At 34.5% G+C, this 25640-nt stretch overlaps 1 protein-coding gene across 1 annotated transcript in view; it reads left to right on the forward strand.

Moving 5' to 3' along the window:
* Nucleotides 1-25640, forward strand: part of STT3B (STT3 oligosaccharyltransferase complex catalytic subunit B) — a 107926-nt gene that overhangs the window by 25267 nt on the left and 57019 nt on the right. The window contains exons 2-3 of the mRNA XM_028107048.2: nucleotides 17549-17657; nucleotides 21036-21323. Of these exons, the coding sequence (XP_027962849.1) occupies nucleotides 17549-17657; nucleotides 21036-21323 (397 nt within the window). The remainder of the gene's footprint in view (nucleotides 1-17548; nucleotides 17658-21035; nucleotides 21324-25640) is intronic.

Genomic DNA, 25640 nt, shown 5'->3' on the forward strand with positions numbered 1-25640 from the left:
GCCACCCAGGAACCCCAAGAGCTACTTTATTAGTAGAGGGCAGAATAAATGATGAATTCAATTTTAAGTATGTTGAATATCATATCTGTGGAGACATCTAAGTAGATACTCAAGTAGGCTGTTCAATATATAGATTTAGAATTTAGAAAAAGAAATTGCGTACTTATTATACATTGTAGTCAAAGTTCAGGAAATGGACAAGGGAAAGAGGAGAGGTAACAGTGAAAAGAAAACAATGAAGACCAAGCTTTGACATCGAGCATTTGGAGCCATTTAGCATTGTGACTAAGAAAATCTCTGTCCCTGGCCCTCAGTTTTTTCATCCAAGGGATTTAAGGGCATGTGACACTTGTAAAAGAATTAATTTTCATATTTTCAGCTTCTTTACGTAAAACTGAAGTTTAGGCATCATGCTGATTTTTTTCCCCATATCTTATTGCTGTCATCCATCAGCCGTTTTATAAGAGGAAAGCATATCACTCACCTGTCCTATATGTTGCCCTAAGGTGTGAAAATCTAGGGTTCCAGATGAAGGCACAGTTCACAGTGTTGGTGTGGAAATAACTGTGCTTTCTCTAAAGAGAACAAGTAAAATACATGTTACTGAGACAACTCCATGATTCATTCTGACAATTTCAGTTCTTAAAAGTTTGTTTGCTGTGTCATAATCTATAGAGATCAAGCATAGCAAATTTATCTTTAAGGTACTAATATATATCCTAAGATATTTATGAGAGCAAGTCAAAAAAATTATAAAGACGATCTTACGAACTCTAAAGCATGAGGTAGAGCAGAAAAGTAAGTATTAATTGAGAAGAGAAAAATGAACAGAGGTCAGCTTCAGGGATAGAAATTACAATTCACATCTTACGATGCTTTGGTGAATTGTGTCTCATTTGGAATTTTGGTATTCAGATGGTCTTCCTTAGGACAGAGCCAACCTTTTATATAGTTAGCACAGATTTTCTCATTTTAATAAACCTGATCATGGTTAAATAGCATTCTTTAGGAAGCAGTATAGAATTCTAAAATTAGAAAAATAGGTCTTCTCTGTAAAAACAGTGCCTTTAAAAGACAGTGCTTTTTCTTCTTGTGTTTTCATACTGCAGTTTTTGCTACAATAGTTGAAGAAATAGGAAAAGTCTTTTTCTCTTATGGAAGACCTAGATTAATGCTAGGAAGAAAAGAGCCGAATTTAAATAGTTAAGTATTGGACATATGTAATGGAGAAGGTGAACTTCCATTGCTTCACTTAGGGTGGAGATTGTATTTTTAGATAGATAGTGTCATATATGACACTAAGAGTGAAAGCCAAAAGGACCTGCAAATTAGCCACTTCTACAAATTTTTGGCACTTTTTTCCTTCAGAAAGAGGGAGAATGACTTAAAACAGACAAAATAAGCCGTTTATAGACTTCATTTCTGAAATGGGTATATGAATAATTTTCTGACTTGTTAGTAGCAAGATTGTTTAAAGATTTAATGAAAAATGGTACAAAGAGTAAAGTGGGATTTTTAAATTCAATGAAGAATGAGAAAGAACCATACTTGAAATTCCTGTGGAATTAGAAAATACTTGATAAGAGGGGAAAGAGGAAGAAATTCAAAACAAATTGTTAAACTTTAAATCTCATAAGTAGTTTGTTCAGGTCAAAATATTGATAGATGATTATGGTGATAATAATGGAAGTTGTATATCTCTTGGGAGATGTTGCAGTAATGGGCAGTAGAAACAGTAGAATTAACTTAACGTGTATCTCTTGCATTCTTTCTTCTCATGAGAACTGAGACTTTGCTTTCTACCCAATAAGTTTTTGATCCATGTATATTATAAAAGTGAAACAGCCTGTTTAGGTCAAATAGGAATTCCTAATTCTCTTGTTTTATACCTTGTAAACAGTTTTAAAACCATGAAGGAGAAAACTGTGTGAGAAAAAATACTTTCCCATCCTTTCTCGTTTCTTTTTCATACATTGAATATGCAAATGATAGCAGACGTTATTTTCATGTTATCATTAGACATTGTCCCGGAGTAGTTGTTTAACATTTATGTGGCAAGCTTGTCTATAAGGGAGGAAAAATTGGGAAAAACAAGCCTGTGTTGATAGTGGAAGGGAAAGGAGGGATTGCAAGTCTTTTGGAAAATTATGTGTACCCATGCTTACATATAACTTTTTAAGATGAGAAATAGACTTTGAGGGAGTAAAGATTAGAAATTATTGTGTATGCGGCACATGGGTGGCTCAGTTGGTTAAGCATCCAATTCTTGGTTTTGGTTCAGTCATGATCTTGGGTCCTGGGATTGAGCCCTGAGTTGGGCTCCGCACTGAGCCTGGACTTTGCTTGAGATTCTCTACCCGTCCCTCTCCCTCCCCCCGCCACTATGTTCTTTCCCCTGCTCCTTTGCATGCCCTTTCTCTCTCAAAAAAATAATAAAATCATAAAAAAAAAAATTATAGCATACTGAGAAGAGTATGGTTGTCTGGAGACACACAGTGGTTGATTTAATACATGAAGCATAAGAAAGGTGCCAAGAAGGGAAGAAATTTGAGGCAGAGATGAGGACCACTTGCTTTTTATCTCCTTTATGAGAGTAATATTTGTTGAAGGGTTTGGTAAAAGCATTTTGTAGATTGTGTGATGGTAATAAGATGGTGTGATAATTGTTATTATCGGCCAGACAGTACTTAATAATGTTTTCTGGCTATGATTTTCTTTATCTAGGCTTTTTGTGGTTTTTTTTTCTTTCTATTTTTTCTTTAACAATTGCTCATTGTTTCAAAAAAAAGTTTGGGCGCCTGGGTGGCTCAGATGGTTAAGCGTCTGCCTTCGGCTCAGGTCATGATCCTAGGGTCCTGGGATCGAGTCCCGCATCGGGCTCCCTGCTCCTTGGGAGCCTGCTTCTCCCTCTGCTTCTCTCTCTCTCTCCCCCTCTCTCTCTCCCTCTGTCTCTCATGAATAAATAAATAAAAAATCTTCAAAAAAAAAAAAGTCAAAGAATGAGGCACAATCTATTGACAACTCATTATGTAGCCTCCTTGGATTTTTTTGAAGGATACCCAGTCTTTGAAATATTTATGTGCATATACATGCACATGCAACTTTTAAGTTATTGGCATGAATAGGATCATATATATTAATGAATTTTGCTTCATCTACAAAACAGCATGACATATATGGTAGCCGTTAGTGCTGTTCACTAATGCCTGCTTTCCCTGTTTTCTGAGCACAAGGGAGCCATGTGACTAGAACTGGTCAATGAATTGAGAGTATAAATGATACGTATTTCTTCCCAGCTGAGAATTTGTTGTGCTCCGTCTTCTAAAGTTCTCTCTCTGGCAGAATGATTGTAACATTCAAGTTCATGGGTATTCTGGCTGTGATTGTTTAAAAGGTGATTTGTACCAAAGAGTTGAAACCTAAAAGGATATAATCAGTGATATATTGGTCTTCTCTGTCCTTTTGCTTCCAAAGTGACTTAAGAGAGGGCATAAACTTCAGGATTCAAAGTTTCATCTTAACACATCTTAAGAGAACTGTGCTAATGGTTTTTTTGTGTATATAATTTTAAACATACCACTGTTTTTCAAATACTTACTTGTTTCAGCTTTTTTGAACCCTTTCTTCAAGTGAGAATTTACACAAGAATCTAATATATAAACAAGTATATTAAATAGGACGGTGCCCTTTTCTAAAGTGTGTATTCCACTCCCTTCAAAATTTATACCTGGCTCATGTCAGAAATGTAGTTCTAGAGGGGCACTTTGGAATCCCTGAGGTATAAGGAACTTTGAAATCCATTTATAAGGTTCACCGTGCCCACCAGAGTCAAAGCTCCCTAGTTCAAATCACAGTTTGACCCCTTAATTGCTGTATGACTTTGGATTTGACATCTTTGTGCCTTAGTCTAATCATATATAGACTGGGCATAGAATCCTGTCCTACCTCAAAGGTTTTATTTTTGTGTGTGAGGATTAAATGAAAGCTAGTCTTTTATAGTACCTGACAATTGTTAACAATTTTTAAAAATAATTGTAAATAAATAGGGCCCAAAACTTGTCTTCTTACCACTCCCCTTCTTAAACCTCTTTCCCTTACTTTTTAAACATGCTCAACACACACACCTTAAGGTCTTTGCCCTTGGTTGTTTCTCTATCTAGGGACAGCTCGTTTCCCCTTCTGGAATGGGTGGTTACTCCCATCCTGAAAAGTCTCACAAATATTATAAGACTCCACTTACACCTTGCTTAAAGAAGTCTTTACCCCTTCCTCCCTCTTTCCCTTCTTCCTATTTCACTCTTTTATTTTGTCCCTTTAATTTCTTCCAAAGCTCTTGTTTCAATCTGTAATGACCTGGTTTGTGTTTATTGCACTTAAGCTCCAGGAGAGCTGTGACTTTGCCTGGCCTTCTCAGTGCTCTGTTCCTAGGGCCCAGCAGAAACCTGGTGCATATTTGTTGCTCAAAAATTAAAAAAAAAAAAAATTTATCTTTCAAAAATGAAAACCAGTATAGAGTAGCCACCCTTAGAGGCACATACTATGTTTTGACAGGCAAGAGTTTTGGGGAGGTTTTGAAGGACATGGTGTCAAATTGAGATGTTATCTATCCATAGAGGACAACCCTGAGCTCTCACTTGGAGTCCGTGTATCCTTATTTTTGATAGAAACTTAAGTTTAGTGAATCTGGTTTCTTATCTCAAGGCAAATTAAACCACTAGGGTGATTCAAGGCTTCTGTCCTAATGGGACTGTGTTGAGATGTGGTAATACTTGGTATAGTACTCCACCACCTCACTCTCCTTTTGCTCTATATCCCTCCCTTCCTTCCCTCATTTGCTACTTGTATTTGTTGTTCTTTAGCACCCTCATTGATCAAAGCCACTTGCCTCTCTTTTGTTTCTTTCCTCCTTTCTGTTTCTGATTGATTTCTTCTGTTTCTTAAGATTTTATTTGCAAAGGCCGAGTTAAACTAGACTTGTGTTGTCTTAAGAAAATTAGATTTGTGGACTGAACACTTGGGAGGTGGAACATGTTTGTCTCTTGTCGCCTCTGTATTTATACTGGTTACTTCTAGTTTGAATCTATTCTATAAGTCCTGGTTTCTAAAGTTCTGACATTTTTACTGTGTTTATTTAAAAGTGTATCAATCTTGTATCTATATAGGAAAAAGGTAGGAATTATTATAGCAGGCACTTATTTGAGACAATCAGTTTAATGTCTGTGTTATAAACAGCAACATCGCCTGCCCTCACCTCCCTTCTCCAGAAATGTCAAATAGCAAACTTTAAAGATTTAATTATTTGTATGCATTTGGTAGATAGTTTTAGAGAAGGAACATGATTTAGGGAAAAGAAGGACAGAACTGGCCCTTGGAAAACTTGTGTTTTACTTTCAGTGCTGCCTTTAACTGCTGTCTTTAGGCTAGAACTTTGTCTTTTATTTCCTCCTATAAATTAAGTGAAGCTTTTATTTCTTAGCTTTTCCAGTTCAAATTCTACACATACCATATATTACGTTTCAAAAGCTAGTCACAGGGTAAGTATTAGGTGCCTTGAGGTTGGTCATAGCATTAAGGGTAACAATATACTGACTGTTTTTCCCCTTAATTTATTCTTAGGCATTTTCCAATTATGTTAATATTTTTTTCTGACACACTGCCATATTTTTGTAGAGAATTGGAAATGTTAAACATACAAAACCCTTTCCCACCTCAGAGGTTTCTGTTGTTTCTTCTCCTTTCCGCTGCCCCTCCACAAAGGTTTCTTCTCCAAAGTAGAAAAGCTGTAGGTTAATTTTAGGGCTGAGGCATAATTTTTTTTTAACCCTCTTTAAGATTAAGGGTATATTGTGGTATGTTGCTTCATAATCATGAGATTCTGTTTTTGTTTTTATTGTTTTGCGTGTACATTAGGTAATTCATTTAGATGAAATAAATCCAAAATCAAATGTACAAGTGGTTACATCTCCAAAAAGATTTATAGAAGGAAAATGCAGAGGCAGCTGTTAATGGCTTTTTCTTCTTGTTCATAAAGGTAGTTAGTACCAGTTTACAAATGGGATGGAATTTAGTTTTTGTTTTCATAAGAAAACAATACAGTATATGCCGGATAAACCTTAAACCAGCTTGTAAAATTCTTTTTAAGCTGTAATGTTTTGAATACAGCATTATAGTAATATCTCTACTAGAACCCAAGAAGTACAACCTTTTTTTCATGAATAAGATTCCATCATTTAATCTCATGTTGCTACTTTAGGAGTTAGTCTTTTCTCCCTAAATCAAGTACATAAACTTTTCTTAACTTCTGAAGGGTTTGTTGTGGTGAAGAAATAATAAACTATGGGATTTGCAAGGATTAAAAAAACAAAACAGGTGCCTGGCTTCCAGAAGTAAGTTCTTTATTCCTATTTTCTTTTCATTGTTTCCTGTAGATACAGGGAAAGGCAGTTATAAAATGCAGTGACTTTGAATAGCCAAAGGACACTTAGGTCTAATATCCATTGCAGGTGAAAACAAAATTAATATATCTTAGCTTCTGCATAAAAGTGGATCTCTTAAGACTTCTTTTAATTTGTAATATGGCTGTTGCTCTTTCTATATCACATTTAAAAATCACATTGTACTCTTTCATCCCCATTTTTTTCTTATATGTTGAAACTGTCAGTTTGCTTGTTACTGGGAAGTAGTGGAATTATCGGTATGCTCTTTTCAGAAAGTAAGAATGTCCATATGAAAATTATTTTGTCTGTCTTAATAAAGTCATGTTTCCGCACATTGGAATTGCAGAATGGCTCTAGAGATTGGGTTGAGAGAATTTGGGAGAGGCATTCATTATTTTTTTAAAAAAACTTTCATGAAAATGTTACATAAACCAAAAGTAGATAGAACCATAATGAACCTCATGTAGCTACCATCTGTACTTAATAGTTATCATCTTTTGTCATACTTGTTTCAAAGCAAAGTATTTTATTGAAGTTAAAATACTGAAAGTTCCTTGACAATATTAATAAAAGAAAAGATATATGTAAAATCTGATAGTGTTCTCGGGCTATTTTAAGATAGATGTTATTTTACCACTTGTGTTTCTTTTATTCCATTTTTTTGGTGATTTCTAACCTTTAATACATCATTTTTCAGTCTGTTTACCTAGTTTTACTTGGGGAAAACTATAATCTGGATATATGAGAGTGTGTGTGTGATATTATAAATATCCGGCATATACTGTGATAATAAAGTTTACATATATATGTATTGTGTGACTATTCAAAGACACATAATTGCCTTTCCCTATATCTATAGGAAACAATGAAAAGTAAGAAAATAGGAATAAAGAATAATATATAATAATAAAGTGTTCCTTGTATAATTATGTAAATAATGTGTCTATCTGTATATAAATTTTATTACAATTAAATACATACCTATGTGTGTATATGTAAACTATATGTATACACACACACAGTATCATGGACAATTTCAAACATACACAGAAGTAGATCTAATACTATAATGAACTTCCAGGTATATATCACCCAGCTTCAACAGTTACCACTTGATGGTCCTTTTGTCTGTAACACTCCAGCTACTTAAAAATTTTTTAATATGTAAACTGGACATGCTAAAATTGAAGACTGCTTTTGTGCACACAATTGCTTGAGTTTAATGAAGAGAGGAATAGAAGACAAAATAAGTCAGTGTTCTAATTATTGCTGTGCCAAAAAAAGAGAATTAACTAAACATTAGTTGAGCCTCATGAGTGAAGTACCAGGAACTATGAGATACCTCCAAGGATACAAAAATCACTAAGAAAAGATATTTCATTATAAGGTGAACTAGGGTAGAGGTTCCAGCATGATGTTTTCAAGGCACAAGTGAAAGTGGACTGGGGAGGACAGGATGGAATGTTAAAGAAGGTTCTTCAAGAGTGAATTTCAGGTTTGAGAGGATTGCATGAAGTAAAATGTATGGCTGTAGTGGGTTTCTGTGTAGATGGAACAAAGACCTGAGAATGACCATGCTAAAATTACACAAGAAGGTAAAACTAAAAGTTGATAGATATATTTATTTTTCAGTTATTTACTATAATAGAATCAAGAGTAGTTGTGTTGTCAATCCAAATGCTTTTTATATTTGTTTGGATTAGGATGTTTGTTTTTTCTCCTAAGTTATTAACTTTTCCCCCCTGGGTTCTTTTTTTTAAAAAATTGAGATCATTTAACATATAACAATCTGTTAGTTTTAGGTGTACAGCATAATTATTTGAATTACCACAGTAAATTTAGTTAACATCCATCACCACACTTACAGATTTTTTTTTTTTTGTGATGAGAACTTTTTAAGATCTCTCCTAGCAACTTCCAGATATACAGTACAGTATTGTTAACTGTAGTTATCAGGCTGTACATTACATCCCAGGACTTATTTATCATATAACTGGAAGTTTGTACCTTTTGACCATCTTCACCCATTTCACCCTCCCCCATCCCCTACCTCTGGCAACTACCAGTCTTCTCTCTAATTATGAGGGGTTTTTTTTAGATTCTACATGTATGTAAGTGAAATCATACAGTATTTGTCTTTCTCGGTCTTATTTTACTTAGCATAATACCTTCTGGGTGGATCCTTGTTATCACAAATGGCAGTATTTTCTTCTTTTTAATGGCTGAATAATATTTGTGTGCGTGTGTGTACAAACTATATTTTCTTTATTCATTATTGATGACAAAATTGTCTCCGTGTCTTAGCTGAACATGGGGGGTGCAGATATCTTTTTGAGATGGTGATTTTGTTTCCTGCAGATAAATACCCAAAAGTGGAATTGCTGGATCAAAGAGTAGTTCTTTTTTAGTCTTTTGAGTAACCTCCATACTGTTTTCCATAGTGGCCACACCATCCCTATAATAGTGTGCACAAAGGTGCCCTTTTCTCCACATCCTCGCCAATACTTGTCATTTCTTGTCTTTTTAAAAATAAGTCATTCTAACAGGTGTGAGGTGATATCTCATGGTTTTGATTTGCATTTCCCTAGTAGTTAGTGATGTTGAACATCTTTTCATATACCTGTTGTCATTTGTATGTCTTCTTTGGAAAAATATCTGTTTAGGTTGGATTGGGTTTTTAATACTCCAAAGAGGTGTCCTGGGAATTCACATAAAATAATCAAACTATTCTAACAACTGAATTGGCAACACAGTGTCACGATATTTTATAAATTTAGATTTGCCTACTGGTTCAATTCTTATAAATACAATTTATATGTATGTGTATATACATACACATGCACAATGAGAAATACAATTATGTAGTTATTCAGTCTTGAATCAGAATTTTCTGTTGGGCTCCAAACAAACTTCTGCATCACTCAATTGGACAATATCTTTAACAACAAGGAAAACTATTTTAAAAATGATTCATGCTTGTAAAAATTTTGACTGATAGGTATCAGTTTTGTGAACCAAAATACTGAAATAGATGACATGGTTAACATCTTTGCAACTATGATATGTAGCCTCAAATGTAAGATTCTGTGTTCATTGAAAGCATCTAATTGTTTTTACTGATTGACTTTATAAGTAATTATAAATTTTAACTTAAATTACTATTGAAAAGTATACTTTTTCCTTTATTTTTCATAAAGATTTTATTTGAATAAAGTTTCCATGCCTTTAAAGTTTGAAATGCAGTAGCTTATTCCATTTTGGAATTTCATACTGTATATTTTAACTATTTCAGTTTGTTTACTTTGAATGAAATTAGTATTTTATTTTTCTGCTAATTGAAAAGATTGTCAGTTGTAGGGGCTGATTGGATAGAACAAAATGGAAACAAACCTATTACCTCTTATAACAGGGCTTTCAAAACCTAAAGTTTGTCAAGTTGTCTTTGACACATCTATTTGTTTTTAACAGTCACAGGGAAGTTTATTGATTTTCACATTTAAAGTCTGAAGGAATGTAGTGATAAATTATTAGAATTAATAAGCATTTGCAAGGTTTCTGGTTACAAAATCAATGTAAAAATATCAAGAGATTTCATGTCAATGTCAAACAGAATTTTTAAAAAATTAAATGAAGATACCATTAAAGATAGGAATAAATCTAAGCAAAGATGTGCAAGACCTCTAAGGTTAAGTTATATATTTTCTGGAGTGACATTAAAGAAGATTTAAATGAAGGAGGTAAACTATATTAATAGGTTTGATGAGTCAGTATTGTAAAGATGTTAATTCTCCCCAAACTGTTGTGTGGAGTTAATGGACTTTTAGTCAACACCTCACTTTTTTTTCTTTTTTTGGTGGAATTGACAGGCTTATTTTAAAATTTATATAGAAATGCAAAAGGACAAAATAAAAAACACAGTTAGAAAAAAAAGTTCTACCAGGTATCAAGATACAATTTAAAGCTCCAGTAATGAAGCTTACATGTTATTGATGCAAGGATAGACATAAAGACCACCTGAACAAAAAAGAATCCAAAAACAGATTTGCACATTAATGAACCCTTAATATATGATGGAGGTGCAACTGTAGAGCAGTGAAGAGGTAGTTGTTTTGACAAATGATGGTGGAATGATTATTTATAAGGAGAAAATAAAAATAAAATTGAATCCTTATTTCATACCATGTGAAATAACCCATTCCAGGTGTAGTAGAGACCTAAATAAGTAAGTTGAAATTATCACGAAGAAGAAAATAAAACAAAATCCTTATGACTTTGGGGTAGGGAAGGACTTTATTGTTAACCAGGAGTAAAGCACTAACCCTATAGCAGAAAGTTGGTAAATTAGGTTTATGTCAAGAATTTCTATTCTTTTGGGGTGCCTGGATGGCTCATTTGGTACAGCAGCTGCCTTTGGCTCAGGTCATGATCCCAGGGTCCTGGGACCGAGCCCCGCATCGGGCTCCCTCCTCACTGGGGAGCCTGCTTCTCCCTCTCCTCTACCTGCTGCTCCCCCTACTTGTGCTCTCTCTCTCTGTCAAATAAATAAAATCTTAAAAAAAAAAAGAATTTCTATTCTTTTAAATACCATTGCAAGTGAAAAGAGAAGCCATGGAAAGAAGCTTACAGCTTATAAAAAAACTTACTTAAATCACCTAGAAAAAAAAGTGTGCGAAGTATTTCAACACACACTCTACCCAAGAGGAAATTTTAATGACCAGTAAATATGTGAAAAGTATTCAACCTCAGGAGTTCTCATGGAAATTTCAAACAGTTACCATTGTTGGCAAGAATTAACTTTGGTAATTCTGTGTTGGTAATATTACTAAGCAACAAGAACTCTTGGATAGAGTGTCCACTTTTTATTTACTTATCCCCATAGTCATAGCTAATTTAGCTATCACACTGGGCTTTGATTAGTTGAGTGGTATGTTGTGTGGGGGAAGGATGAGAGTGGAGTACCATATTATGGGTCTAAAAAAACTAGTGACTAACACTGAAAGTGCCCTGTGAAATGAGTGTACTGCCTTTTATAGTCCTGTTGTTTCACTTCCAGGAGGTAAAAGATGAAAGCTGTAAGGGCATTCAGAAGAACATTCATAGTGATGGGTTGGAACCTGAGCCAGGAAATGGATACAAAAGCAAATGACAATTCAGGCAGGAGGAAGTTAACTGAAAATCAAAGAGAATGTATGTGTAAGAATCCATAAAGGAGTTCTGGGAGTCTTGCATACCAGGAGAAACTTGATCTTTGGGATAAAATTGGACTAAACACCTTCTACTTACGTTTATGTTTAGTTTTTAGGTACCTTGACTAGATTTTCAATAGAATCTTAATGAGCTTTCTTGTTTATTCTGACTTTTATAATTATACCTTCAGGCTTGGATCTCAGAAGTATAGTTAAATCTGTCTTTGTCTTTAATTTGGGGATACCATTTAAAATTGGCATTAGGTACCTATCAAGATAGCTTGATTGTATCTCACCCCCACTGAAAAACATTTTTGAAATCCATTATTCATTTAACATATTTGAGGGCTACTATGTGTTACGTGCTGCACCAGATGTTGGAGGCACAGTGGTATCCTAGTGGGAGTATTTATCTAGTGAGGTAAATATTAAGTGAACTAATGTGAAATTAGATCTGTGGCAAGTGCTAGGAAGAAAAGTACACTGAACCATTTCAGAATAGCATCCCTAGAAATGTGCTGAAGTTTGAAGGATGAGTTATTTAGGCTAAGAAGAGGGAGATACTAGTGATCCAGGGAGAGGGAATTAGCAGTCTGAAGATCTTAGGAAGGAATAAAGTAAGTCTGGAGAACTGAAAGATGGTACAGTAATTCCGCCCCCCCTTAATATGTGATTTCACTTTCTGTGGTTTCAGTTAACCGGTCAACTGCAGATGATCCTCCTGTCAGAAGGTCAGCACTAGCCTAATGCTACTTCACAATGCCTACATCATTCACCTCACTTTATCTCCTCGCATAGGCAGTTTATCATCTCAAATCATTATAAGAAGAAGGAGTGGTACCACACAATAAGATATTTTGAGAGACCACATTCACATTACTTTTATTATAGTATATTGTTATAATTCTATTTTATTATTAATCTCTAACTGTGCCTAATTTATAAGTTAAACTTTATCATCTTAGGTATGTATATGACAAAATGTAATATATATAGGGTTCCATACTCTCTGCAGTTTCAGGTAATCACTGGGGGGGTCTTGGAATCTATCCCTCACAGATAAGGGGGGCTACTGTGTATGGGAAGTAGAGAGACAGTAAGGTATGAAATGAGACTGTAGTGTTATGTAAGAGCTAGAGTGTGTGTGGCTTTATGTTAAGTGGAGGTTCCTTCCCTTAAAATTTTTTTTTTTACTTTTAAGAGAGGAAGCCTTTGAATAGTTTAGCAGAAGGTTGCAATATGATCACATTTGCATTTTGAAAAGATTTTCTTTGTTGAGATGTATACAGATTGGAAATTTAGGAGCTAGGCAAAATGGATCTAGGGAGATGAATTGGAGACTACCACTATAGTCTAGTTAAGATGATAGCTTGGATTAGAGTACTAGTATCAGGGTAAGAAAAGAGTGGACAGATTGTCCAGTTTGTTGGTGTATACTTGTTCATAGTAGTCTGTTATGATCTTTTGTATTTTTGTGATATCAGTTATAGTGGACAAATTTCAGCGATACTTAAGTAAAATGACAACTTGATTATGATCTGTGTATAGGATGTGAGAGGGAAGGAACTATCAAGGATGACATCTAAATTTTTGTCTTTAACTTAGGTGGTAGAACACCCTAAAAGCAGACAGAGTGTATATTATGTATGTTTGGAGGAGTCTGATCATGAGTTTAGTTGGATATTGAGTTTGAGATGCCTTTGTGACATTCAAAGACAAAACCAAACTCAAACAAAAAAACTGATGTAGGCAGGGAGAAAGGATTGGTAAATTGTTGGGCATGCTGGTATTACTGAAGAGACCCAGGTGTAACTGACATGTCTTGGGGGAGAGTTAGAGTGAGTTAATAAGAGGGTAAAGGAGGCTGTCCGTACAGAAAGCAGGAAGAGGCGTGGAGATGTGGGGTAAAAATCTGGAGACTTGTAGTAATCCTTAGTGTTCTGAAATTTATTGAGGTGTGTATGCGGTTTCTTTTTCCCAGTTAAGAGAAATGTAAAAACTTCTGGATTTATCTTTAGATTTCTTAATTTTTTTCATAATACTTTTTCCAGCTTTATTGAAATAAAATTGACGAAATTGTATAAAATGTACCGCTTGATGATTTGATAGCCCTACATTGTGAAATAATTACCACAATCAATTTAATAAACATATGCATTGCTTGGGTGAGGGCCCTGAAGATCTACTCAACAAATTTCAAGTATATAGTATATTATTACTAACTATAGTCACCATGTTGTACATTAAATCCTTAGAATTTATTCATGTTATAACTGAAAGTTTGTACCTTTTGATCATCTCCCCGTTTGTCCATTCCCACATCCCCTAGCAATCACCATTCTACTGAGGTAAACTTTTTTTTTTTTTTTTTTTAGTAGTCCACTTATGAGTGATAGTATTTTTCTCTCTGTCTGGCTTATTTTTTCATAGCATAATACCCTCTAGTTTCATCCATGTTGTTACAAACCAAGTGACAAGATTTCCTTCTGCTTTGTGGCAGAATAAGATTCCATTATATATATTTACATTTTCTTTTTCCATTCATCCATTGACAGACATTTAGGTTGTTTCCATATCTCCACTATTAGGAAAAATGCTACAATGAACGTGGGAGTGCAGGGATCTCTTTCAGATACTGATTTCTTCTTTAGGGTATATACTCAGGAATGGGGTTGCTGGTGGTTCCATTTAATTTCTTGAGGAGCCTCCATACTGTTTTCCGTAATGAATACACTAATTTATATTCCCACCATCCCTTTACAAGGTTTCCTTTTCTCAAACCCTTGACATTTGTTACCTCTTATCTTTTTGATGATAGCCATCCTAATAGGTGTGAGGTGTATCTCATTGTGGTTTTGGTTTGCATTTCCCTGATGGGTAGTGATGTTGAGCACCTTTTCATATACCTGTTGATCATATGTATATCTTTGGAAAAATGTCTGTTTGGCTCCATTTTTAAATCAGATTTTTGATTTGGGGAGGTTTTTATTGTTATTGAGTGGCATGGGTTCCTTTTATATTTTAGATATTACTCTCTTTCCATAGATTGCCTTTTCATATTGTTTTTTTCTTTGTTTGCACAAACTTTTTGGTTTGATACAGTCTCAATTTTGTTGCTTGTGTTGCTTGTTTTTGGTGCCCTCCCCCTCCCAATCATTGCCAAAGGCCATGTCAGGGAACTTTTTCTGTTTTTTGTTTGTTTGTTTTAGAGTTTTATGGTTTCAGGTATTACATGTAAGTCTATAATGCATTTTGAGTTAATTTTTTTGTATGGTGTAAGATAAGGGTCCACTTTTATTCTTTCACATATAATATCCAGTTTTTCCAAAACCATTATTGAAGAGACTATTCTTTCCCTGTTACTGTTCTTAGCACCCTTGTCAAAGATTAGTTGACTCCATGTGTGTAGGTTTATTTCTTGGCCCTGTATTCTGTTCCAGTGGTCTATTTCTTTTTTTTCTTTCTTTCTTTTTTTTTTTTTTTTTTTAATGCCAGTACCATACTGTCTCAATTACTGTTGCTTTGTAATAGAGTTTGAAGTCAGGAAGTATGATTCCTCCACCTTTGTGATACCACCTTCTTCTTTGTCAAGATTGCTTTGGATATTCAAAGTCTTTTGTGGTTCCGTATATATTTTTGGATTTTTTTTTTTAATTTCTGTGAAAAATGTAATTTTTATAGAGATTGCATCGAATTTATAGATTGCTTTGGGCACTGTGAACATTTTAACAATATTAATGGTTCAGTCCAAGAACATGGAATATCTTTCCATTTACTTGTGTCTTTCATCATCTTATAGTTTCAGTGAACAGGTGTTTTACTTTGGTTAAATTTATTCCTAAGTATTTTATTGACTTTAATACTACTATAAATGGGATTGTTTTCTTAATTTCTCTTTGAGGTATTTCACAGTTAGTGCATAGAAATGCAACTGAGTTTTGAATGATGATTTTGTAACCTGCACCTTTACTGAATCCTCTTTATTAGTTCTGACAGTTATTTGGCAGAGTCTTTAGGTTTTTCTGTATATAAGATTGTGTTCTCTGCAAACAGTTTTGCTTCTTCTTTCTCAGCTTGGATGCCTTTTATTTCTTTTTCTTGCCTAATTACTCTGGCTAGGACTTTAGTTTTGTGTTAAATAGAAGTGGAAGAGTGCTTGTCTTGTTCCTGATCTTAGAGGAAAAACTCTTAGTTTTGTTGATCTTTCTTTTATGTTTCTAGTCTCTATTTCATTTATCTTTGCTCTGATCTTTGTTATTTCCTTTCTTCTGCTAACTTTGGGAATAGTTTATTCTTTTTTTTTTAATATTTTATTTATTTATCTGATAGAGACACAGCGAGAGAGGGAACACAAGCAGGGGGAGTGGGAGAGGGAGAAGCAGGCTTCCCGCTGAGCAGGGAGCCCGATGCGGGGCTTGATCCCAGGATCCCAGGATCAAGACCTGAGCCGAAGGCCGATGTTTAACAACTGAGCCACCCAGGCGCCCCAGTAGTTTATTCTTTTTCTAGTTCCTTGAAGTGTAAAGTTAGGTTGTTCTTTTTCTAGTTCCTTGAAGTGTAAAGTTAGGTTGTTTGAGATCTGGTTTTATATTAATGTAGATATTTGTTGCTCTAAACTTCCCTCTTAAACCTGCTTTTGATACATTCTGCAAGTTTTACTATGTTGCATTTCCATTTGTGTTTGTCTCAAGATATTTTTTATTGTCCTTTTTATTTCTCCTTTGGCCTATTGATTGTTCAGGACTGTATTTTCAATTTCCACATGTTTGTGAATTTTCCACTTTTTTGATTTCTAGAGTCCTACCATGGTGGTTGAAAAAGATACTTGATATAATTTCAGTCTTCTTAAATTCGTTAAGACTTGTTTTGTGGCCTAACATATATGTTCTGGAGAAATTCTGTGTGTGCCTGAGAATAGTATGTGTTCTGCCACTGTCAGATGTAATGTTCTGTATTAATCTGTTAGATCCGTTTGGTTTGAAGTGTGGTTCAAGTCCAATATCACCTTATTGATACTCTTTTTGTATGATCTCTCCAGTATTGAAAGTAGGTATTGAAGTCCTCTAATATTACTGCATTGCTGTCTCTTTCTGCTTTTGGATCTGCTACATTTGCTTAATATATTTAGGTACTCTGATGTTGAGTGTGTATATATTTACAGTTGTTACATCCTTTCAGGTGCTGTGGCTTGTCTTAGTCTCTGCAGATAGTCGTATTTCTGCTTCCTATGGTATTCTTCCATTTGTTTTTGTTGCATAACTTTCGTGTTCACTTTTCTCCAGTGTTTGGTTTGGGGGTGTGCTTATTTTTGTTTTTGATGAAATTTATCTGAAAATGCTGCAGTGCATTTCTTCTCATTTGTCTTTTGTCTTCCATTGATTAAATTTCTCATTCCTGAAGGTCATATTCTTGTTTCACAGTGCTCTTATAGTTTATTTGTAGTTTGTTCTCTTATGGTTTTAGTGCTATTATAATTTATTCTTTATTCCTGTAATTTTTAAGGTTGTAGGATTGGAGGCGATCATGTCAAGTGTGCTCCTTTCATTTTGATGCTGTCTTTTGTTAGTGGTTCTTAATCTTTTGAGAGTCATTGACTTGGACCATGTGGTGAATTCTGTGTTCCCTCACTGTTTTTTGTTCAAATGCATAGTTGTGTACCGCATCCTGTACGCTAACAATGGCCAAATGTTAATTTGAGCATTATTAATTTTGTAGGCATGGTTTTTTTGGGGGGCGGGTCTTTGTTTTTGGTTTTAGATAAGTGATATAAGCCTATTCCTTGGAGAATAATGTCAATTTCTATGAAAGAATTATGTATGTAGCCATACAGTTAAATATAAAGATATTTACATTTATAATAGATAGGGCTATTTCCTTCTACTAAGCAAACTTTTATAACATTTCCTTTTTTCCTCTTTTCTCTAGGTTTAACTATAGATCAACACATCATCTTGCATCTCATGGGTTCTATGAATTTTTAAATTGGTTTGATGAAAGAGCATGGTATCCACTAGGAAGAATAGTAGGTGGTACTGTAAGTATATCTGCAGTTATTTGTTAATCATAGTAGTTATGTTAATCATAAAGTTTTTATAGCTATTTGAGTAAATCATTAGTTGCGAAGGTGATGGAGATTCTTGAAACCTTTGTATAGTTAACTAATACAGTTTTCTGTGACTGATTAGTATTTAATATACTAAATCTCTTTTGGACATTCCATTCTGTTCCCCCACTCCTTTCCTTGCACTTGGTTGGGTTATCTCACACTAGCCATTATTTCTGACAAGTGAAGGCTGGGAGGGGACATTTCTTGTCATAGTACATCTTAAGTTCAGGTTATTTGTGGTTTTGTTCTATAGCAACTTCATTGAAAAAATATTTTTTGGAAGAAAATACAAATTTAAGAGAATCAGATAATTTTATTTATTTATTTTGGGGGGTGGAGGCAGCAGAGGGAAAGGGGGAAGAGAGAATCTTAAGCAGTCTCCATGCCCAGTGCAGAGCCCAACGTGGGGCGCAATGTCACAACCCAGAGACCATGACCTGAGCTGAAATCAAGAGTCAGACATTTAACCGACTTAGCCACCCAGGCGTCCCCAGATAATTTTAATTTTTAGGTCCTAAAGCTGCCGTAAATTATTTCAGGTAATTGAGTACTGATCATATAGCTCATAGAGAGCGATTATATTCAGAATGTGACATAAGGGAAATATTTTTATGGTCTGGAATGTAAGGAGAATGTTGAAGAGAAAGTGCAAGATAGATATCTTTGGGGAAATATATGTTTAGTCTTATTTTTTTCTTGATATTTTGTCGGAGGTTTATCAATTTTATTAGATCTCTTAACCCAAAGAAACTGACTTTGTTGATTATTATGTGTTTGTCTTTTATTGTATTTCAATTTATTTCCTTTCTCCCATTTTTTTGAGTTTATTTTGATGTTTTTCTGACTTCTTGATATAGTTTGCTCATTAACTGTTCTTTGTTATTAATGTATTTATTTTAAAGCTATAAATTCCCACAAATCACTGTTTTTGCTACATTTATAATGCCTAAGTTTTGATACATAGTACTTTTATTTTCATTCAAGTTGAAATTTATTTCAATTCCCATTATCATTCCTGCTGCTTCATGGGTTATTTAGAATTGTATTTAACTTTTAAACGTAAGAGGACTTCCTAGTTATCTTTTTTTGCTTTATATTATGGTTAGAGAGCAGATTCTGTAATTTCAGTCCTTTGAAATTTATTGAGACTTGATTTGTGGCCTAGCATATAGCCCACATTTTTAAATGTTCCCTCTCTGTTTGGAAAGAATGTGTTCTCCCTGATAGTAAGGTGTTGTTTCTAATCTGAGGCATTTCCTTATTCTTGATGTAAACAGAGGTAGAAGGAGAGGAGTCATGGTCTTCAGGGCAAATTAGGAAGGTATTGAGTGGTAAGAGATGTGATAGATGGCTATTATCTGCACTTCATGGTACTAATTCTGTTATGTACCTTATTGTAATATTTGATGACTACAGTTTGTTTCTGGGTGTGTTTATAACTTTTTATTTTGAATGCATACTGGAGGTTTGTCTTCTGAGACTCCTGGTGTCCCTAGTATTTAGGACCATTTCTATAATAATCTTTCTCATTTGCTTTCACTACAGCCCATAGGGGTTTCACTGGTTCTAGGACAGTTTTCAGAGGTTATTTCTTAGCTTGAAGTTTCTCACACCTGAAGTTGTTACAAATGTGGAACCCATATTCACAAATGTATTGAATGAGTTTATTTCTCATTTTGTTTCTATTCAAAGCTTTGGAAGTAAGGCATTAAGTTCCTTACTGCTTCCCTTGGTGGATGGGTATAACTTGTCTAGTTTCATAAACAGGCCCTGGATTTGTGCCGGGAATTAGGCATTTTTCTGATCCCTGTATTGAGCAAAAATCCTACCAACGGTCAGTCCCTAAGGTGTATATCGGCCTGGAGTGTTTTTTTCCTCTTTTGGGCTCCCTTGGCCTCAGTACCTACTTTGAATTCCCTCTTTATTTTTGGAGAGTTCTCTTTCTTTTGAGCTTAAATATGTTTTTTTGTTGCTGTTAGGCAGGTTTTTTGGTTGGCTGGTTTTTAAGGTCCTTTGATCCTATAGTTGTATGTGTTTTGGCTATATTTTGTGTCAGTTTAGTCTGCCATATTATCGTGGATGTATTGACTACCTTTAGAGGTATTTGGATTTATTTTCATTTTCTTTGAATATGACTGTCAAAATCATACACTGGAACCTGGTATTATATGTGAAAAGGAACAAAATTTTAATGTTAATTAAATTAAATTAATTGTGATGATTGCCACACTTTACACCCTTTAATTCCATCCTCCTTCCATGCAACTCAACAGGTATTGTGCATCCATTTTGTGCCAATCATTGTTCTGGGTGCTGAGGAAAATTTTCCTGCTCTTCCAGATCTTATATTCTTGTGAGGGTGTTGAGTTAATAGGTAATAAAGCAAGTAACATAAAAAGTATGTGAAATGGTGATAAGTATGAGGGAGAAAAAGCAAGGGAAAGGGATAAAGACCATAGGGACCTTACAGTTTTAAATAGTATTGCTAGGAAAGGAAATTTATAACTTTTTTTTGTAGTTTCTGTGATGGAGAAAGGAAAGAATCTTTTAGGATTTAGATAAGGATGAAAATGTAATTACACATTTCAATCACCTGTGAATAGCTCAAAAATAATATCCTACTTATTTTTCTCATCTTCCTCTTTCAGGATGAGGGTAAGGAGTATAACTGTTAACTGGCTTCTTCTAGTTTATTGTTATTACTCTCTTCTATCCTTAAATACCTTAAGTGGTGTAAAAATATTCAACCTTCCAAGAGTCCCAAAACATTTCTTTGAATTCATCAGCTGACTAGGTTTTTTGTCCCTAGCTAGAGTTGTTTACATTCCATATCTTGGCTTTGAAGGGAGGGAAGATACTTACATAATATTGCACATAATTTTTCTTATCTTCCCTTTTTTTCTCATTCCCTTATATACATAAAAGTGTGGGCAAAGTTGGAGCATGTTAAAACCCTAAACTTAAGAGTAAGTTAGACTAGGACCCTGTTTTATAGTGAAAAAATAGTAGAATTAATAAGAAAGTTGCCTACCGTTTTTCATTTCTAAACATTTTCATTTTTAATGATTCATTCTATCTTATCTTTATTTAAATATCTATTGCTTCATATATGAGGTTTTCCTTTGTATCGAATATAAAAGAACATTTAATTTTGTAGTATAGGAATGTGGTGAAGAAGGCAAACTGTTTTGAGATCTTATTCTCAAGCTTACTATAAAAAACTGTGTAATAATAAAAGAACTCATGTTAGTGTTTTGAGCTACCTTATTTTATATGTAATCAAATTTTCCATTTTTATCTTCCTAGGTTTACCCAGGGTTGATGATAACAGCTGGCCTTATCCATTGGATTTTAAATACGTTGAACATAACAGTTCATATAAGAGATGTATGTGTGTTCCTTGCACCGACTTTTAGCGGCCTTACATCTATATCTACTTTCCTGCTTACCAGAGAACTTTGGAACCAAGGAGCAGGACTTTTAGCTGCTTGTTTTATTGCTATTGTACCAGGTTACATTTCTCGGTCAGTAGCTGGCTCCTTTGATAATGAAGGCATTGCTATTTTTGCACTTCAGTTCACATACTACTTGTGGGTAAGTAACAATGTTTTGCTTCCATTTAATACTCATGAACTTTGTGTGGAAATGCTGTAAGTTGTACACATTTGTCCTTTATCAATTATAGTTCCATACAGGGATCTTTTACTGTTCATAGTAAACTTAATAATGAATAACATTTAAAAATGTCATGTACTGCTGCTGTGCACGCTCTCCCTCACCCCTGACCCCCCATGTGTATATGATCGTTTTCAGCAATCCTGTTATGCCTGTTTTACAGATGATGATAATATATCCTTACTTTATATGTCATAGCTCCAAAGAAGAGGTTATCAAAAAGCCATCTAGTGATTTGTTTCTTTTTGAGTGGGGAAAGGGGCCAAAAATACTTAGGAAAGTTGAAATGTGATTTAATGACTTGGGATTTTGAATTCTGTTGCAAAACTAGCATTATTTTGCTGTTTCCAAGTTATTTCTTCCCAATCTGTATACCTGTTACTGTCTTTTTGCATTAGCTACTACTTACAGTACAATGGTCAAAAGAAGTGGTGAGAGGGAACATCCTTGCCTTGTTCTTCAGCTTAGTGGGAAAGCTTTGAGCTTCTCAACATTAAGTATGATGTTAGCTGCAGATTTTTGGTAGATATTTATCAACTTGAGGAAGTTCCACTCTATTATTAGCTTGCTGATAGATTTTTATCATGAATGGATGGATTGTGTCAGATTTTTTTCTGTATCTATTGGTAATTTCCCTCCCTTTTTTTGATGTGATACATTAATTAATTTTCAAATGTTGAACCAGCTTTTCATACCAGAGATAAATCTCACTTGGTCATGGCATATAATTCTTATGATACATTGTTGGGTTTGATTTCTTTTATTCTGTTGAGGATTTTTACATCTGTATTTATGATACATATTGGTCTGTAGTTTTCTTGTAATGTTTTTGCCTGGTTTTGATATTAGGATAATACTAGTCTCATAGAATGAGTTAGGAAAGTATTCCCTTCACTTATATTTTCTGAAAGATTATAGAGAATTGGTATAATTTCTTCCTTAAATGTTTGGTAGAATTCACCATTGAACCCACTTTGGCCTGGTGCTTTCTATTTTGGAAGGTTATTAATTACGGGGTGAATTTCTTTAATAGATGCAGGCTTATTTAGATTGTTAGATTGTCTCTTTGTGCGAGTTTTGGCAGATTTCTCTTTCAAGGAATTGGTCCATTTCATTTAGGTTATCAAATTTGTGGGCATTAGATTGTTCCTAGTATTCCTTTACTATCCTTTTAATAAACTGTGTGTGGGATCTGTAGTGACATCACTTCTTTTATTTCTAGTAGTAATTTATGTCCTCTTTTTTTTTCTTTGTCTAGAGGCTTATTGATTTTGTTGATCTTTCAAAGAACAAGTCTTTGGTTTCATTGATTTTTTTTCCCTCTCTTTTCAGTTTTTTTATTTCCATTGTAATTCCTTTTTCTTCTACTTCCTTTGGATTTAAATTGTCCTTTTTTTTTTTTTTCTAGTTTCCTAAGGTAGAAACTTAGGTTACTGATTAAGATCTTTCTTTTTTAATATATATGCTTTCAGTGCTGTAAATTTCCCTGTAAGCACTGCTATTTCTGTATCCCACAAATTTTAATAAGTTGTGTTTTTATTTTTAACTTAGTTAATATTTTTAATTTTTTCTTGGGAGTTAATCTTTGACCCATGTGTTACTTAGAAGCATGTTGTTTAATCCCAGTTCTTTAGTTATCTTTCTGTTACTGATTTTTTAGTTTGATTCCTTTGTGGGCTAAGAATGCACATTATGTGACTTCTATTCTTTAAATTTGTTAAGATGTATGTTATAGTGAATGTTCCATGTGGCCTTGAGAAGAATGTATATTTTCCTGGTTGTGGATGGAGTAGTTTGTAGATCCAGGATACCTAGTTTATTGATGATTTTGAGTTCACCTGCATCCTTACTGATTAGCTGCTGCTCCTGTCCGTTTCTGAGAGACAGAGGTTTTGAAGTCTCCAATTACGATAGTGGATTCATCCATTTCTCCTTGCATTTCTATCAGTTTTTTCCTTGCTTAGTTTGATGCTCTATTGTTTTATGCATAGACGTTAAGGATTGTTATATCTTCTTGGAGAATTAATCCCTTTATCATTATGTAATGTCTTTTCTTATCCCTGATAACTTTACTTGCTTTGAAGTCTGATCTGAAATTAATATAGCTACTCCTGCTTTCTTTTGATTAGTGTTAGCATGGTACTTTTTTTGCCATCTGTTTATTTTTAATTTATATGTATCTTTATGTTTAAACTAGGTTTCTTGCGGACAACATATACAGAATTCTGGGTTGGTGTTTTTCCCTCTCAGTACTTGAAATATCTGATTCTGTTCTATTTTTGCTTGCTTGGTTGGTTTCTGAGTAGATGTCATATAATTCTTTGTTCCTTTCTAGGTAAGGTGTCTTCTGGCTTCTTTCAGGATTTTTATTTTTAATTTTCTGTAGTTTGACAGAGATGTGCCTGGTACAGGGTAGTTGGATTTTTTGGGCATTTATTCTTTAGTGCTTGAATTTCCTGGATCTGTGGTTTGGTGTCTGACATTAGTTTGGGGAAATACTCTGTCATTATTGTTTCAAATACTCTATTCTTTCTCTCTTTCTTCTAATGTACTAGGTAAAAGGAATTATGGTAAATAAGCCTTTAGTAATGAGGAGTTAAGGTGTGTGGAGAGGGAAAGCATTCTGTAGTTGTTAAGATTAGGTCTGAGTCTTTTAATAAGCAGGATTGTAAACTTTGTGTGTTGCCATCCTCCCCCCTGCCTTACTTAAGTAGACAGGGTTGGCTGGAGCTGACTGGAGTTGGATATTCCCCTCCCTGATGTAAGTTTCTCGAAGAATAGGCCTTGTTTTGTTTTGTTTTGTTTTGTTTTTTTAAGATTTATTTATTTATTTATTTGACAGAGAGATAGAGAGCAGAAGTAGGCAGAGCGGCAGGGAGAGGGAGAAGCAGACTCCCCGATGAGCAGGGAGCCCGACGCAGGGCTTGATCCCAGGACCCTGGGATCATGACCTGAGCTGAAGGCAGTTGCTTAACCAACTGAGCCACCCAGGTGCCCCAGGATAGGCCTTGTTAAGAACAGAATGCTCAGGCATATTTCAGAATGGTTCCTTTTCCCTTCCTTGTGCTGGAAACAAGGGAATTTGTTTCTTACATTTACTGTAAGAACCTGGTGGAGATCCTGGAGGTAAATCCCACAGAATTGTGGGGGCCTTTGTATGACTGGGTCCACCCTGTACTTTTTAAGTTCCCACACTGAGCTTCCAGCCATTCCTCAAACAGTCTATGTTTTCCTAGGTTCTGTGTCTCATACTGTTTCCCGTATCAATTTCCACTGGTGTGACTGTGTGTTTGCATCTGTGTCTCTAATCTCTCTCTCTCTTTTTTTTTTTAAAGATTTATTTATTTATTTATTTGTGGGGGAGAGAGAGAGCAGCAGGCAGAGGGAGAAGCAGGCTCCCCACTGAGCAGGGAGCTTGATGTGGGCCTCCATCCCAGGACCCCGGGATCATGACCTGAGCCCAAGGCAGATGCTTAAATGACTGAGCCACCCACGCGCCTCTGTGTGTCTCTAATCTTGTTGATTAGAGTTGTTGATTTTTCAACTGTTCAGCTTTTTACTTTTTGTTAGGATAGAATGGTTCCCTTACATTTGGAACCAGAAACCAGAAGTATGTTGCCAAGTTATCTAAACTTAATGTTCTTTTTAACATGTAAAAGGAAGTTACTTAGTACTGGCTTTAACTTAAAGGTTGCATTTATTTTATTTTACCTGTAGCCTATGCTAATACTTTTTCATTGTTGAAAATTGCCAAATTTTTACATGTGAATACTTTTTTATATGTTAAGTATATTTTTAGGTATCTAGGTGAATTGGAAGTGTTATTTTCTCTTTAATAATTACATCTTTTAAAATTACTTAGCCCTTGGAAATTTTTACTTTGGCAAGAAATTTCAGAGGAGAATGTTTTAGTCAACAATGTAGATGGTTGCTTGATTTTGAGTTTCAGAAGAAAACACCCGGAGATGAGTATGATGACAAGCAGTAGGATGCTGCTAATGCTGCTGTATTCATCCAAAAATGTTTAAAAACATAGTGTTTATTTTGTGCATATGAAGAAAAAACACAAAATTTGGAACATCTGAGGCCTTTTAACATACAATTTTTTTAAATTTTTAAAGTATGTATGAATGTTGATAGATCTTTATAATATAATGCCAAGTGGAAAAATAAGTTGAGGTGCAATATGTACAGTATGATATCTTTATTTAAATTTTAATCAGTACAAATCATACC

The sequence above is a fragment of the Eumetopias jubatus genome, unplaced genomic scaffold (assembly GCF_037043125.1).
Source record: "Eumetopias jubatus isolate StellerSeaLion01/CBP00866 unplaced genomic scaffold, mEumJub1_p1.0 scaffold_1, whole genome shotgun sequence".
NCBI classification, from domain to species: domain Eukaryota; kingdom Metazoa; phylum Chordata; class Mammalia; order Carnivora; family Otariidae; genus Eumetopias; species Eumetopias jubatus.